General features: G+C 47.4%; 1 protein-coding gene across 11 annotated transcripts in view; it reads right to left on the bottom strand.

Moving 5' to 3' along the window:
- Positions 1-15,241, bottom strand: part of HOOK3 (hook microtubule tethering protein 3) — a 186,103-nt gene that overhangs the window by 109,905 nt on the left and 60,957 nt on the right. For all 11 annotated transcript variants that reach the window (XM_030566232.1, XM_030566229.1, XM_030566231.1 and 8 more), the window contains 4 exons: positions 14,982-15,065; positions 13,980-14,143; positions 4,290-4,430; positions 2,921-3,122 (listed from right to left, as the gene is read on the bottom strand). In XM_030566232.1, coding sequence (XP_030422092.1) covers positions 2,921-3,122; positions 4,290-4,430; positions 13,980-14,143; positions 14,982-15,065 — 591 coding nt within the window. The remainder of the gene's footprint in view (positions 1-2,920; positions 3,123-4,289; positions 4,431-13,979; positions 14,144-14,981; positions 15,066-15,241) is intronic.

Below are 15,241 nucleotides of genomic sequence, written 5' to 3' on the forward strand. Positions count from 1 at the left end.
TGAGAGGAGACCGATGGCTGTCTCGAAGGCCATGGAGCTGCCGAACTTGGCTGATAGGTCTCCCCCAGTCCCGACGCCGACGATCCTCTTGGTGCCAAGGATCGGTACCGGGAGCCATACTGGTGCCGGGACCGGGACCGGTCTGGTACTCAGTGCCGGGATCCGGACTGGGACCTGTTTCCAGCTCGGTGCCGGGATCAGGACCGCGATCTTTGTCTGATGTGGTGCCAGGATGGTGCTGGGGACCGGGACCTACCACCGACGTGGTGCCGGGAGGTCGACTGGGACCGGGACCTGCCACCGGCTCGGTGCCGGGAGGTCGACCGAGGAGTTGATCGCCAACGCGAACGGCTCCTAGAGACCCGGTGCCGGTATTGAGACGAGCCAGACCGGGACCGTACCGACATCGACCTGCGCCGCGAGTGTGACCGGTGCCACCTAGGAGAGCGGTGCTGAGACTGCGAGTGGCACCGAGAGCGCGAGCGTCCACGTTGTCGGGGCCTCGAAGGCGATCGATGCCTGGATTCCAGAGACGGCGCTCTCAATGTCGGCTTGCCTCTGGAGATGACCCGCACCGGGGGTACTGGGGGTTGAGGCTGGGATGGCTCCATCAGAGCTATCAAGTCCCGCGCCAAGGCGAAGGTCTCCGGCGTGGATGGGACTAATGGCTCGACCCCAGATCTTAAAGGGGAGCTCGGAGGGGCCAGACTCGACGGACCTTCCGGGCCCGGAGTCGACGGCAACCCTGCAGACGGTGCCGCGGCAGAGGTAGGTGCCGGGCGCTCCACTCAAGCCTGCTGAGATGGTGTCGCAGATGTCGAGGGTCTTTGGTCAGATCCCGGTGCCAGGGATGGGCGGTGCTGGGGCGTCTTTCTGGTGCTGGCGCGGTCCGTTGCCGGTGTAGAGGGGGTCGGCTGCGCTAATGGTACCGGATTCAGTGCCGCTTCCACCAAGAGAGTCCGCAGTCTTTGATCTCTCTCTTTCTTTGTTCACGGCTTAAAGGCCTTGCAAATGCAACACTTCTTGGCCATATGCGATTCCCCGAGGTACTTTAGGCACGCGTCATGGGGATCGCTAGTAGGCATCGGTCTCTTGCAGGCCGAGCACTGCTTGAAGCCCGGCGAACCAGGCATGGGCCCGGTGCTGGGAGCCGGGAAGGGCAACAGCCCAACCCGCGAACAAGTTCTATAAACTATATACACTAACTACTAATTACTATACAACTCTAACTATATTATTAAACTATTTACAACTACAACTATTGACAGTAACAAAGGAGAGCTAGGGACGTGGAGGACAGCAAGCCGCACTCCACAGTTCCAGCAACCGACACGGCGGTAAGAAGGAACTGAGGAGCGGGCGGGCCGGCAGGGGTATATATCAAGCGCCATGCTGGCGCCACTCTAGGGGGGACCTGCCGGCCCACCGGAGTTGCTAGGGTAAAAAGTTTCCGGCAAACATGCACGCGCGGCGCGCACACCTAACTGGAATGGATATGAGCAATCACTCGAAGAAGAACAAGTATGATCAGGTACAGACATCACTGCTAATGTGCATGAGGTCCTGGCAAATCAATACAGAATAGAAACACAAGCTGTCTCGGGGTGGTATGCACCTTCCTTCCACCCATTTTGAAATAAAATACTCCACTTCACTTTTGGTAAACTGGAGAATGTATATGGCCCTTCATTTCAGAGGGTGCGGGTAACAAGAGGGTTACTTACCCCTCCCATGGCACATAGGATGAGAAATACATATCCTCTCGTCTCAGTGTAAACCTGCCAGGGCTGGCCCTTAGGGGAAGTGAAAAACATCCCCAAGAGTCCAAACCAGGCAGACGCAGAGCAAACACTGCACTGGGGCTGAGAACAACCTCTCACAAGCTAATGGGAGACTCCCTATCACAAACTGAATTTGCCAAATGTAAACCAGCTCAAGGGGATTGACAGAGCCTAATAGCTGGAAAAGGGTCACCAGGCAGGGGAAGAATCTCAACAAATCTCCTCTTACCTTCTCTCTTCTTCCTTGCAGGAGAAGGAACAAAGACCGAAAATGCAGACAGTGCAGAGAGCTGACCTGCTTGCTCCATGGAGCAACAGGACGCTGAAGATTGAGGGGAAAAGAGGTGGAGCCTGTGCAGAGCACAAACTGGCGCAACTGCTACTGGAATATTGTGTCCAGCTCTGGTGTTGTTTAAAAACTGGAGGTTTCAGAAAGCCATGAGAAGGATTAAAGGATTGGGAAACATGCCTTATAGTGAGAGACTGAACTCCTTTAATCTATTTACCTTATCAAATACAAGGTTGAAGGGTGACTTGATCACAGTCTATAAATACCTACATGGGGGACAGAAATGTAATAATGGGCTATTCAATCTAGTAGACAAAAGTGTAACAAGATCTAATAGCTGGAGGCTGAAAGACAAATTCAGACTAGAAATAATGTGCACATTTTAAAGTGAGAGTAATTAACCATTGGACCAACTTACCGAGGGTTATGATGGATTCTACAACATTGGAAATTTTTTAACCAAGACTAGATATTTCTTCTAAAAGATCTGCTCTAGTTTAACCACAACTATTGGACTTGAAGCAGGAATTAATTCAAGTAAGGTCGATGCTTTGCTTTATGTAGGTGGTCAGACTAGAAGATCACAGTGGTCCCTTCTGACCTTAAAAATCTGTAATTCTATACATTTTGTCTATCCAAGAGAGACAGCTCTTGTTGACTTTTTTCCTGCTTCATAGGTGGAGTTACACAAGCTCTATACAAGCTAGGGGGAGAGGGATATTTACAACAAAGCAGATCCTTTACATAGAACATGGATGAATTCTGAAGGTATTACCCAAATTATTATTATAATTAACAGAAAAGGCTAAGAAATCAACAAATCAATTGCAACAACAATTTCTGTTCTCACCTGTCTCTTGTATGTTTCCAGCTGGCTACGGGCTGCGTGGGCTTTCCTTAGTTCTTCCTCCAAGCTTACAGTGTTTTGCATATACATAGTGTTCTTCTCCTCTAAGAGTTTTACTTGCCGCCGCAGATCACCAAGATCTTCCAGCTTCTTTTTGTATGACTCTACCTGGCTTTCTAACTTAGCCACTTTATCAGAGGAATGCCTAGATGATAACAGAGAAGAAGAGGCTGCATCAAATCTGTTCATATTGTAAACTTTGGGGCATGGACCATCTTTTTGTTCTTTGTTTGTACAGTGCCTGGGCCATGGCTAGGAGTCCTAGGCACTACGGTAATACCAATAATATATAATAATATTCAGAATGTTAACACAGTAAGTGCTCTGAAGTCACCTCAGTATTAAACTGGATACAAAAAAGGTTCCCAAACACCAGGAGTAGCGTAAGAAAGCAAACAACTTATTCTCACCGCTGTGTGTCTTGACTCTCTGTTAGCCTTTCTGCTCCTCCCCTCACCAACCTATCCAAAATGCTGTCGTTTCCAACAATATCACTCTTCCTGCTCGAATGCATTTACTGTCTTCTTGTCTGTTTCCATATCAAGTTCTAACTATTTTCATGCCATCCTCTCTCTCTCAGGCAATCTCCATCTCAGACTCCTAATCCATCCTCAAAACTCACTTCTTTCAGGCAGCTTTTCAATACTATCCCTGCATCTGCTCTTGTTTTCATGCCTACCAACAGATTAATTTGTTTTTAAAATAAAATTTGAAATACTTGAGCATCTTTATGGTCAGTGAAGGAAAACACAAAGAGCTGTTATGCCCATTTACAGGGCAGCTTGTGCTCTCTCCGCACAGTGGCAGTTTAGTAGATTAAATTAAGAATTTTAGGAACATGGATGCAGGATGGGGCTCAGTTTATAAACAGCTCTCATTGCTGAATACCACAATTTAGAAAAAACAGCCAAAGAGAAATTTACCAAAATTTTCAAAGAAATTCACCATTTGGTTAAGAACAAGCAAAAGACATTTCAGCCCAAAGGATAAGTTTTTTACAAAAAGTTGTGAATGCCTTAAAACAGGGGCTTATAATGAAGAAGGGCTACTGCAACCATAACATGAATAGTGTGGCAATATCGCATATACAGTGCTTAATGATATCATATCAGGTTGGTTGACTGGCAGAAAATTCACAACCTCATAATTTTAATGGTAACTGGATGCACTTTGGTGCTTATTGATAAACTACTTTAATGTATGCAAAATTTTGAAACTACATGAATGCTAATGGAGATGAATTGATAGCAGAAACTTTGTTTTAGGAATAAAAAGAAATATACTCCCTAATGGTTAGAGTAATATAGTTTACCTAAGTACATCCATCTCATCCTTCAAAGACTGAGCCTCTTCTGCTAAAGTGGTTAGCTCTTCATTCTGCTGTCGCAATTCTGCAATTTCTTTTTCCAACTCTTCACAACGTATTCGATAATCATCTTTGGCTGCCTCTAGCCTACAGAATTGAAATAAAACAGTAGGTAAGAAAGGGTATATGTTCTAACCACAGGTCAGTGTTACCTTCTTCCTTCATAGCAGCTTTTTGGGACACTGGGGGAAAAAAAAAAAAGCCAATGAACAACATCATGTTGCCAAGTTTCTATTACATTTTCAAGGAGGTGGAGGGACCTTAGATGCTTCCAAGTCAATGTCATCAACAACTCTGCTTGCAGTGCAACAAGGAGATGTATACTTCTCATCATCGTTGTATTTGAAAGAGAGAAATCCTAAGGCTTTCACTGTGCTACTGAAAATCTTTGCTAAAACACTCCTTTCAGAATCTTTGCTAAAACCTCCTCTCACTATATGTGAAAGAAAACGTAGAATCAAATGAAGTAAAAATCTTAAATGAATCCACATGTTCCACAGAATCTCTATGGATAGTAATTCCATGCTCTAAGAAGAATATAACAGTAGGGATCTATTATCCACCACCTGACAAGGACAGCGATAATGACTATGAAATGCTAAGGGAGATTAGAGAGGCTATTAAAATAAAGAACTCAGTAATAGTAAGGGATTTAAATTATCCCCATATTGACTGGGTACATGTCACCTCAGGACGAAATGCAGAGACAAAATTTCTCAATACTTTAAATGACTGCTTCTTGGAACAGCTGTTACAGGAACCCACAAGGGGAGAGGAAACTCTCGATTTAGTCCTGAGTGGTGCACAGGATCTGGTCCAAGAGGTAACTATAACAGGAATGCTTGGAAATAGTGACCATAATATAACATTTAACATTCCTGTGGTGGAAAGAACACCTCAACAGCCCAACACTGTGGCATTTAATTTCAGAAAAGGGAACTATGCAAAAACGAGGAAGTTAGTTAAACAGAAATTAAAAGGTATAGTGACAAGAGTGAAATCCCTGGAAGCTGCATAGACACTTTTCAAAGACACCATAATAGAGGCCCAACTTAAATGTATACCCCAAATTAAAAGACACAATAAATGAACTAAAAGAGAGCCACTGTAGCTTAACAACCATGTAAAAGAAGCAGTGAGAGATAAAAAGGCATCTTTCAAAAGTGGAAGTCAAATCTTAGTGAGGTAAATAGAAAGGTGCATAAACACTGCTGAATTAAGTATAAAAATGTAGTAAGAAAAGCCAAAAAGGAGTCTGAAGAACAGCTAGCCAAAAACTCAAAAGGTAATAAATTGTTTTTTTAAGTACACTAGAAGTAGGAAGCCTGCTAAACAACCAGTGGGATCCCAGGACAATCGAGATTAAAAAGGAGCACTTAAAGACAATAAAGTCATTGGGGAGAAACTAAATGAATTCTTTGATTCAGTCTTTATGGCTGAGGATGTTAGGGAGATTCCCAAACCTGAGTCGTCCTTTGTAGGTGACAAATATGAGGAACTGTCACAGATTGAAGTGTCATTAGAGGAGGTTTTGGAATTAGTTGATAAACTTAAAAACAACAAGTCACTGGGACCAGATGGCATTCACCCAAGAGTTCTGAAAGAACTCAAATGTGAAGTTGCGGAACTATTAACTTTGGTTTGTAACCTGTCCTTTAAATTGGCTTCTGTATCCAATAACTGGAAGACAGTTAATGTCATGCCAATATTTTAAAAGGGCTCTAGAGGTGATCCCAGCAATTACAGACCGTTAAGTCTAACATCAGTATCGGGCAAATTAGCTGAAACAATAGTAAAGAATAAAATTGTCAGACACAGAAGAACATAAATTGTTGGGCAAAAGTCAACATGGTTTCTGTAAAGGGAAATCGTGTCTTACTAATCTATTAGTGTTCTTCGAAGGGGTCAACAAACATGTGGACAAGGGGGATCCAGTGGATATAGTATACTTAGATTTCCAGAAAGCCTTTGACAAGGTCCCTCACCCAAGGCTCTTAAGCAAAATAAGCAGTTATGGGATAAGAAAGAAGGTTCTCTCACGGATAGGTAATTGGTTAAAAGATAGGAAAACAAAGGGCAGGAATAAATGGTAAATTTTCAGAATGGAGAGGGGTAACTATTTTCCCCAAGGTCAGTCCTAGGACCAATTTATTCAATTTATTCATAAATGATCTGAAGAAAGGGGTAAACAGTGAGATGGCACACTTTGCAGATGATACTAAACTGCTCAAGATAGTTAAGACCAAGGCAGATCGTGAAGAACTTCAAAAAGATCTCACAAAAGTAAGTGATTGGGTAACAAAATGGCAAATGAAATTTAATGTGGATAAATGTAAAATAATGCACATTGGAAAAAATAACCCCAACTATACATACAATATGATGGGGGCTAATTTAGCTATAACTAATCAGGAAAGAGATCTTGGAGTCATCGTGGATAGTTCTCTGAAGACGTCCACGCAGCGGGCAGCAGCAGTCAAAAAAGCAAACAGGATGTTAGGAATCATTAAAAAAAGGACAGAGAATAAGATGGAGAATATCTTATTGCCATTATATAAATCCATGCTATGCCCACATCTTGAATACTGAGTACAGATGTGGTCTCCTCATCTCAAAAAATATATACTGGCACTAGAAAAGGTTCAGAGAAGGACAACTAAAATGATTAGGGGTTTGGAACGGGTCCCATATGAGGAGAGATTAAAGAGGCTAGGACTTTTCAGCTTGGAAGAGAGGAGACTAAGGGGGAATATCATAGAGATATATAAAATCATGAGTGGTGTGGAGAAAGTGAATAAGGAAAAGAACGGTTACTTACCTTTTGTAACTGTTATTCTTCGAGATATGTTGTTCATGTCCAATCCACATTAGGTGTGCGCGCATCGCGTGCACAAGCATCGGAAACTTTTCCCCATAGTGGCTCCTGTCGGGCCAGCGGGGCCCCCGCACCATGCATATATACCACCACTGGCCTGACCCCCTTCAGTTCCTTCATGCCGGCGACTCTAACAGAGGGGAAGGAGGGTGGGTGGTGGAATCGACGTGAACAACGCATCTTGAAGAACAACAGTTGCAAAAGGTAAGTAACCATTCTTTCTTCTTCGAGTGCTTGTTCATGTCCATTCCACATTAGGCGAATCACAAGCTTACCTTTGGAGGAGGGTAGGAGTCATGAAACAATAGATCGGAGGACCACCCTGCCAACTGCTGCGCCCTCCCATGCCTGCTGGTTGACCGCGTAGTGGGTCGTAAAGGTGTGCACCAATGACCAGGTGGCTGCCATGCAGATCTCCTGTACTGGGACCTGTGCAAGGAAGGCTGGGGAAGCTGCCTGCGCTCTGGTCGAGTGGGCCATGACTGCCGGAGCTGGGACACCAGTGAGGTTATAACACGCCCAAATGCAGTCCGTAATCCACGACGAGATTCGCTGTGTCAACACCGGGCTGCCCCATATCCTCTCAGCGACAGACACGAATAGCTGTGTCGACTTATTAAAGGGTTTGGTGCGCTCCAAGTAGAATACGAACACTCGGCGGACATCTAGGGTGTGCAGGCTGCGATGACTTGGGTCCGTATGGGGTTTTGGAAAAAACACCAGCAGGCAAATGTCCTTACCACGATGGAACTGAGAGACTACCGTTGGGAGGAACTTAGGGTGTGGGCGGAGCTGCACCTTATCTCTGTGAAACACAGTATATGGTGGCTCCAAGGCGAGATCCCTCAGCTCCGATACCCTTCTGGCCAAGGTGATGGCCACCAGGAATGTCACCTTCCAGGAAAGGTGGAGAAGGGAGCAGGTAGCCACGGGCTCAAACAGGGGCTCCATGAGCTTAGAAATGACTAAGTTCAGATTTCATAGGGGAGCAGGGGGGCATGAGTAAGGAAACACCCCTTCCAGACCTTTGAGGAATTGTCCCACTGTTGGGTGGGAGAAAACCGAGTTACCTAAAAACCCTGAGTGAAAGGTGGAAATAGCCGCCAAGTGCACCTTAACTGAGGATGGGGACAGCACTTGCTGCTTAAGGTGCAGAAGGTACTCCAGAATGGTTGGAAGTGGGGCCTGGAGCGGTCGCACCTGTTGTGACCCGCACCAGCATAAGAAGCTCTTCCACTTGGCCAAGTAAGTTGCCCTGGTAGAGGGTTTCCTATTGCCAAGTAGAACCTGCTGCACAGGAAGGGAGTACTGGCTCTCCAAAGCATTTAACCATGCAGCTTCCACGCCGTCAGATGCAGTGATTGCAGGTCGGGGTGGAGAAGCCGCCCTCCGTCCTGTATAATGAGGTCCTGGTGCAGGGGTAGGGATATCAGGGCCTCCACCAACAGCTCCAACAGCATGGTGAACCAGTGCTGGTGGGCCCAGGCCGGGGCGACGAGAATGATCGATCCCCTGTCCCTGTGCACCTTAAGCTGTACCTTGTGCACCAGGAGAATCGGGGGGGAAAACATATTTCAGTTCCCCTCCCCACCAGATCACAAATGTGTTGTTGGCTATTGAGCCCAGGCTGCGACCCTGGAACGAGCAGAAATGTGGGCACTGGGTGTTGTCCTTGGTAGTGAACAGGTCCACCCAGGGAAACCCCCACCTCCGGAAGAGCGAAAGCATGACGTCCGTTTTGAGTGTCCACTCGTGCATGCAGAAGAATCTGCTGAGGTGGTCCGCCAGCTCGTCCTGCTCCCCCAGGAGATACCCCACCTTGAGGTGAATGGCATGGGATATATAGAAGTTCCAGAGAAGGAGAGCTTCATGGCAAAACGAGGAGAAGCAGGCTCCGCCCTGCTCGTTTATATAAAACATGGTGGTCGTGTTGTCTGTCAGAACTGTCACACTGTGACCACTCAAAGTGGCGTGAAAGGTCTGGCATGCTAAACGAACTGCCCTGAGCTCCTTCATGTTGATATGGAGCGATAGCTCCCTCCCTGACCACAGGCCCTGAGTTCTGAGATTCCCCAGGTGAGCTCCCCATCCGAGATCTGACGCATCTGTTACCAGTGTCAAGTCCGGCTGTTGTGCAGCAAAGGGGATGCCCTTGCAAACTTTGGTCTGGGACTACCACCACCTCAGTGGGTCCAGCACGTCCCCCGGGGCTGTTACTATCAAGCCCAGGGGGTCCCCTGCCAGGGAGGTATACACGGGCAAGCCAAGCCTGCAGAGTTCTGAGTCTCAGTTTGGCATGCCTGACCACATGCGTGCAAGCTGCCACGTGGCCTAGCAGTCACAGGCAACATCTGGCTGTCGTAGTGGGGAACTGACCAGTGAGTTCACTGCTTGCTGGATGGCCGGAATCATGATTCCAGAAGGCTTGCTCTTGCCTGTACCGTATCTAGCACAGCCCCTATGAACTCCACTCTCTGTGTTGGGATGAGAGTGGACTTGGGAACGGAGCCCCAGCCTGCGGAATAGACTCAGTGCCATCTGCATGTGGGACCGAACCTCTTCTTCACACTGACCTGCAAGGAGCCAATCACGGAGGTACGGGTAAACTCGAACCTTCTGTCACCACAAGCACGCTGCCACCACCGCCATGCATTTTGTGAATACTTGTGGGGCCGTAGCAAGGCCAAACGATAGAACTGCGAACTGGTAGTGCTCCTAGTTCACGATGAACCATAGAAATCGGTGATGCGCTGGGTGGATGGTGATATGAAAGTACGCGTCCTTCATGACGAGGGCAGCATACCAGTCTCCCGGATCCAGGGAGGGGATGATGGTACCCAGAGAGACCATGCGGAATCGGGCCTTGACCATGAACTTGTTGAGCCCGCGCAGGTCTAGGATGGGATGAAGACCCCCCTTGACCTTGGGGATGAGGAAGTAGCGGGAGTAGAACCCTTTTCCCCTTAGGTCTAAGGGTACTATCTGTACCTCCCCCACCTCTAGGAGCGAGTGAACCTCCTTTTCTAGGAGATGCTCGTGAGAAGGGTCCCTGAAGAGGGACGGGGAAGGAGGGTGAGGGGTAGGCAGGGAGGAAAACTGTAGCATGTACCCGCTTCGCACCGTGCATAACACCCAGTGGTCCGACATAATGCTGGACCACGCATGGGAGAAGCGGGATAGGTGGTTGAGGAAGCACAGGGATGGATCCGGTGGATGATCTGGTATGCTGTCCTCTTGAGTGCGACTTCAAAAGCCTAGCTTAGAGCCCAGCTGAGATTTATGTTGGCCTTGGTTCTGGCCAGGCCTATTGGAATTGTTGTTGTTATAGCGCCACCTCCTATGGTCTCCGCCCCACCTGCGGTAAGGCTCTTGCCGAGGACGAGGCTGGTACTGGTGCTGAGGAGGGGGTTGCAGCTTAAAGGGCTTCCTCTGAGTTACCGGGTATGCATACCCAGTGACTTGAGTGTGGCTCTACAGTCTTTAAGGCTATGTAGCTTCCAATCAGTTTGGTCCGAGAAAAGTCCGGACTCTTTGAATGGGAGGTCCTGGATCGAATTCTGGACCTCAGGTGGCAAACCTGACTCCTGAAGCCACGCTGAGTGCCACATGACCACGCCTGAAGCTACTGTCCTGGCCGCCGTGTCCGCCGAGTCCAGGGACACTTGGAGGGAGGTTTTCACTACGGCCTTGCCGTCCTCCACTAGGGCCGTGAACTCCTGTTGGGAGCCCTGCGGGAGTTTGTCCTTAAACTTCCCCACTGCCGCCCAGGAGTTGAAGTTATGCCCGTTGAGGATGGCCTGTTGGTTAGCAATCTTCACTTGGAGGCGCCCTGATGAATACACTCTCCTGCCGAACAGGTCCACGAGTTTTGCTTCCTTGGCCTTGGGGGCCGGGCCTTGTTGCCCATGGTGCTCTTCCTTATTCACTGTCGAGACTACCAGCGAACATGGGTTCGGGTGACAGAACAAGAAGTTGTAACTTTTTGACTGGGTGAAGTACTTGCGCTCTACACCCTTGGCTGTTGGTGCGCTGGATGCCAGGGTCTGCCATATAGTCATGTAATTAGACTGAATGGTCTTAATGAGTGAGAGCGCTATTCTGCAAGGACCTTCCACGCTCAGAATGTCCACCACGGAGTCTTCCTGCTCCACCGTCTCCTCGGCTTGCAACCCCAAGCTATAGGCCACCTTATGAAGCAGTTTTTGGTGGGCCTTCTGGTCTAATGGCGGAGGTCCTGGCACCACCATGCCTGCCACTGCTTCATCCGGGGATGACGAAGAGGTTAGCGGCTGCTCAGCTTCCTCTTGCTGGTCCCCCTCGGTCTTCCTCCCTCAGGGAAGGGACTTCCGGCTTCAGCTGGTGCCGGTGGTCCTGGAATGGCACCAGGTACAGTGCCAGGCTTTCGTGTCTCTCACTTGGCGAGGCTGCAGGCAGCTTGGACACCGTAGCTTCCCTTACAGGGGATCAGGATCTCTCTACCGAAGAGCTGGCCCTAGAGGGAGCACCTTGATGCTGGTGGTAGGCCCATGGAGTCCAGAAAAGCCAGTGTCCTGGCGGTACCCATTGTGGTAGCCAGGCAGTTAGTTGTTCCCTGCTGTCCAGGGCCCGTTGTGGGTAGCTGTATCGGCCCGAGTTGGCGCCGGACTCCGGTGACGCAGAGTGTGAGGGCCATTGTAGTGCCATCGATTTGTGCCTGTGGGAGGCTGATGATCGGCTTCTGGCTGACCGGGACCAGTACCGCTGCTCTCCGGACGAGTGGGACCAGTGCCGGTGTTCCTGAGATTGGGACCGGTACCTTCTGGGCGCCTTTGGCGACTCCCGGCTTGAGCCCTGCTGGTGCCGGTTTTGGGGCGAGGGGCACCGGGGAGCGCTGTAGGTCCTGCACTGACCCCGTGTGTTGACTCATCTCCGGTACCGAGACTTCCATCTGACTCAAGGGTAGCTGGGAGTCTTTGGACTCAGAGCTCGACCGGGACCAGCGCCGGGATGGTGACCTTGAACGGCTCACCATTGCCGGCTTTCCCCTCGACAGCACCCTGGGTGGCGGTGCCAGAGGCTTCTCCCTGGCTGGCAGGGGGCTTGTCGCCGACAATCCGATGAGGTCTTTTGCAGCCTCAAAGGTGTCAGGCGTAGAGGGCTGATTTATCGTGCCCTCGAGCCCTGCGTCCGCAATGAGCTCACTCGTAGCTGGACTCAGTGGGACTTGAGCAGCCGGTGCCACTGGTACCGGAGTAGGTGCAGCATCCCTTCCATTCTCCCCTGTGTCCGGGGCCTGAGATGGGGCCTGTCTTTTGCGAAGAGCGTCCGCGCCCCTCCTTTGGCTTTGCCTTGGGCCATATCGGAGAGGATGAGCGGTGCCGGGGCCTATTTTGTCATTCCGAGGTCGACGGCTTATGATGCTTGGCTGGTACCAGGAGTCTTGATGACTCCGGGGCACTCCGCACCGAGGACGCTGAGGCCAGTGTTGGGCATTCCGGGCCCGGTGGCTGCAGCGTGGCCTCCATCAACAGCTGCCTTAAATGAACGTCTCTCTCTCTCTCTCTTTGTTCTCGGCTTAAAGGCCTTACAAATCTTGCACTTCTCTGTTTGGCGAGCTTTCCCCAGGCAATGTAGACAGGAGTCGTGGGGGTCACTAACAGGCATAAGCTTGCGGCACGTGGGCCAGGGCAGATGCCAGAGTCCTCCAAGCATCTGATCTACTAAGAATTCAGCAACAATGAAAACGCTAACTAAGTGATAACTGACTGATAACAGCTATGCCCGACGGGAGCCGCTAAGGGAAAAAGTATCCGATGCTCGAGCACGCGACACGCGCACACCTAATGTGGAATGGACATGAACAAGCACTCATAGAGGAAAGTTATTTACTTGTTCCCATAATATGAGAACTAGGGGCCATCAAATGAAATTAATAGGCAGCAGGTTTAAAAAAAAAAAAGGAAGTTCTTCTTCACACAGCGCAGAGTCAACCTGTGGAACTCCTTGCCTGAGGAGGTTGTGAAGGCTAGGACTATAACAGGGTTTAAAAGAGAACCAGATAAATTCATGGAGGTTAAGTCCATTAATGGCTATTAGCCAGGATGGATAAAGAATGGTGTCCCTAGCCTCTGTTTGTCAGAGGGTGGAGATGGATGGCAGGAATACCTGTTAGGTTCACTCCCTCTGGGGCATTTAGCATTGGCCACTGCTGGCAGACAGGATACTGGGCTGGATGGACCTTTGGTCTGACCCAGTATGGCTGTTCTTATGAAAGAACAAAGTGGTAGTGGAAGAAATACGAGTGGGAGTGGAGCTCTCTCAAGCGCTGCTTTTATCTTTGAGTAAATCACAAAAAAAATGGTTTTTCAAGGGGGAACATTATTATTAAGGACACTGTCCCAGTTTGAACTGAGAATTTCTTGTCCCAGAACTATGGTTAGAAGTAAGTATATATATTTTATCCTCACTGAGCTAAAAGATGTCCGAAGGGATTATGTACACATTTTTTCAACTACTACTTTGGGCAGAGAGTAAGCATGGAAAATTTCAGCCTAAAAAGCAAATGTTTATAAAATCTAAGCTTATAAAAAGATGGGCCATAATGGCAACTTATTTGTGAACTTAACTACAGTGGTCATTATGGGCACCCCCTATAATAATTCAACATAACTGCCAATAGGAACAAAATGTTTACTAGTTAAAACGAAATATCTGCTTTCTGGAATATTTCATAAGGCGTCTGTTAGTTCGAAATGAAGTTTACTGACTCTGGATCTCTTTACCTAAATGTTTCCTCCTGGAGCTGTTCTAACTGTGTCTGCAGTTGCAGGTGCCTACGCCCTGCAGGGCTGTTGGGATCTTCTATAGAATCAGATTGGTTCAAACGTTCCATCAGGATCTGGTTCTCAGCTAGTAAACTACTTTTCTCCTCTTGAAGTGCTGCAACCTGTTACAACAAAAGTGCAAAACTGGAACAATGGAATTGTCAGCTTAAAGAGCAAAAGGTGTGCAAGTGATGGAGTTAGTATGACCCATAACTGGCGATAGATGGACTCGTAATAAACTTATATGAGAGCAATGCATCGTAGCCTTAATATTTATCCAATTGCTACGTGATGTACCCAAGATATAACAACAATGGGGGCATAACAACATTAATTTTTTAAATGTAGATTCTAAATTATATTTATTAGAGACATCTAAAACTGAACACAATGTAGCCAGTTATCAAACAAAAAGGCTTTAATACATTAAAGTCTTAGTCTACCTTCAAAAGAAAATACTAGTATCCTGTAATAAAATCTTATTAAATTTACTCTGAAAATTGACTTTGATAAAATGGCATTTCTGAGCTCCAGGTTTATTCTTTTCATGTTTTCCAGATCAAGTTTGCTCAATTTACTCAAAAAAGATGACCTAAGATGTGTTCTTCACACAATTTTTGTATTGGTGTAACTATTTTGGTAAGGGGCACAACGTCCCTCAACCCAAACAGTTATACCTAATACAATTCCTAATGCTAGAATACCGGTATAGCATATTCCCTTCCTGTATGAGACTAGCTAAACTAGTATAAAGCACCTTTATACTGCAACCACATTCAGGAGGATTGCATTTCTTTCAAGTGGTACAGCTAAAGAAGTACAACTTCCGAGTATACTTTTAAAAAGAGACAGGTCTCCAAACTGACTCCTTTCTTCAACTGCCTTAGAATCACCATGCCCTTTCTTTCTCAATCTACAATTTCCATAAAATGTATTGTGCACATATAATAAACTACCTACCTGCATATCTAATTCATGGCACCTCTGAGCAATTTCTTCTTTTGTTGCTAAAGCTTCATTTAATTCTTCTGTAGTTTTCTTCAACTATTTAAAATTAATATAAATATTTTTATTTTCACAATAACATTACCATAATACATGTAATTCTCTGTAACCATAAAGGATGTTGAATGATATCACTGTGAAGTTTGTTTTTATGCTCATATTTATTTTGAAAAAAGTTATTGACTATTCTAGTTTTATAAGACGACAAAGGGCAC

Source organism: Gopherus evgoodei, chromosome 6 (genome assembly GCF_007399415.2).
Source record: "Gopherus evgoodei ecotype Sinaloan lineage chromosome 6, rGopEvg1_v1.p, whole genome shotgun sequence".
Classification (NCBI taxonomy): domain Eukaryota; kingdom Metazoa; phylum Chordata; order Testudines; family Testudinidae; genus Gopherus; species Gopherus evgoodei.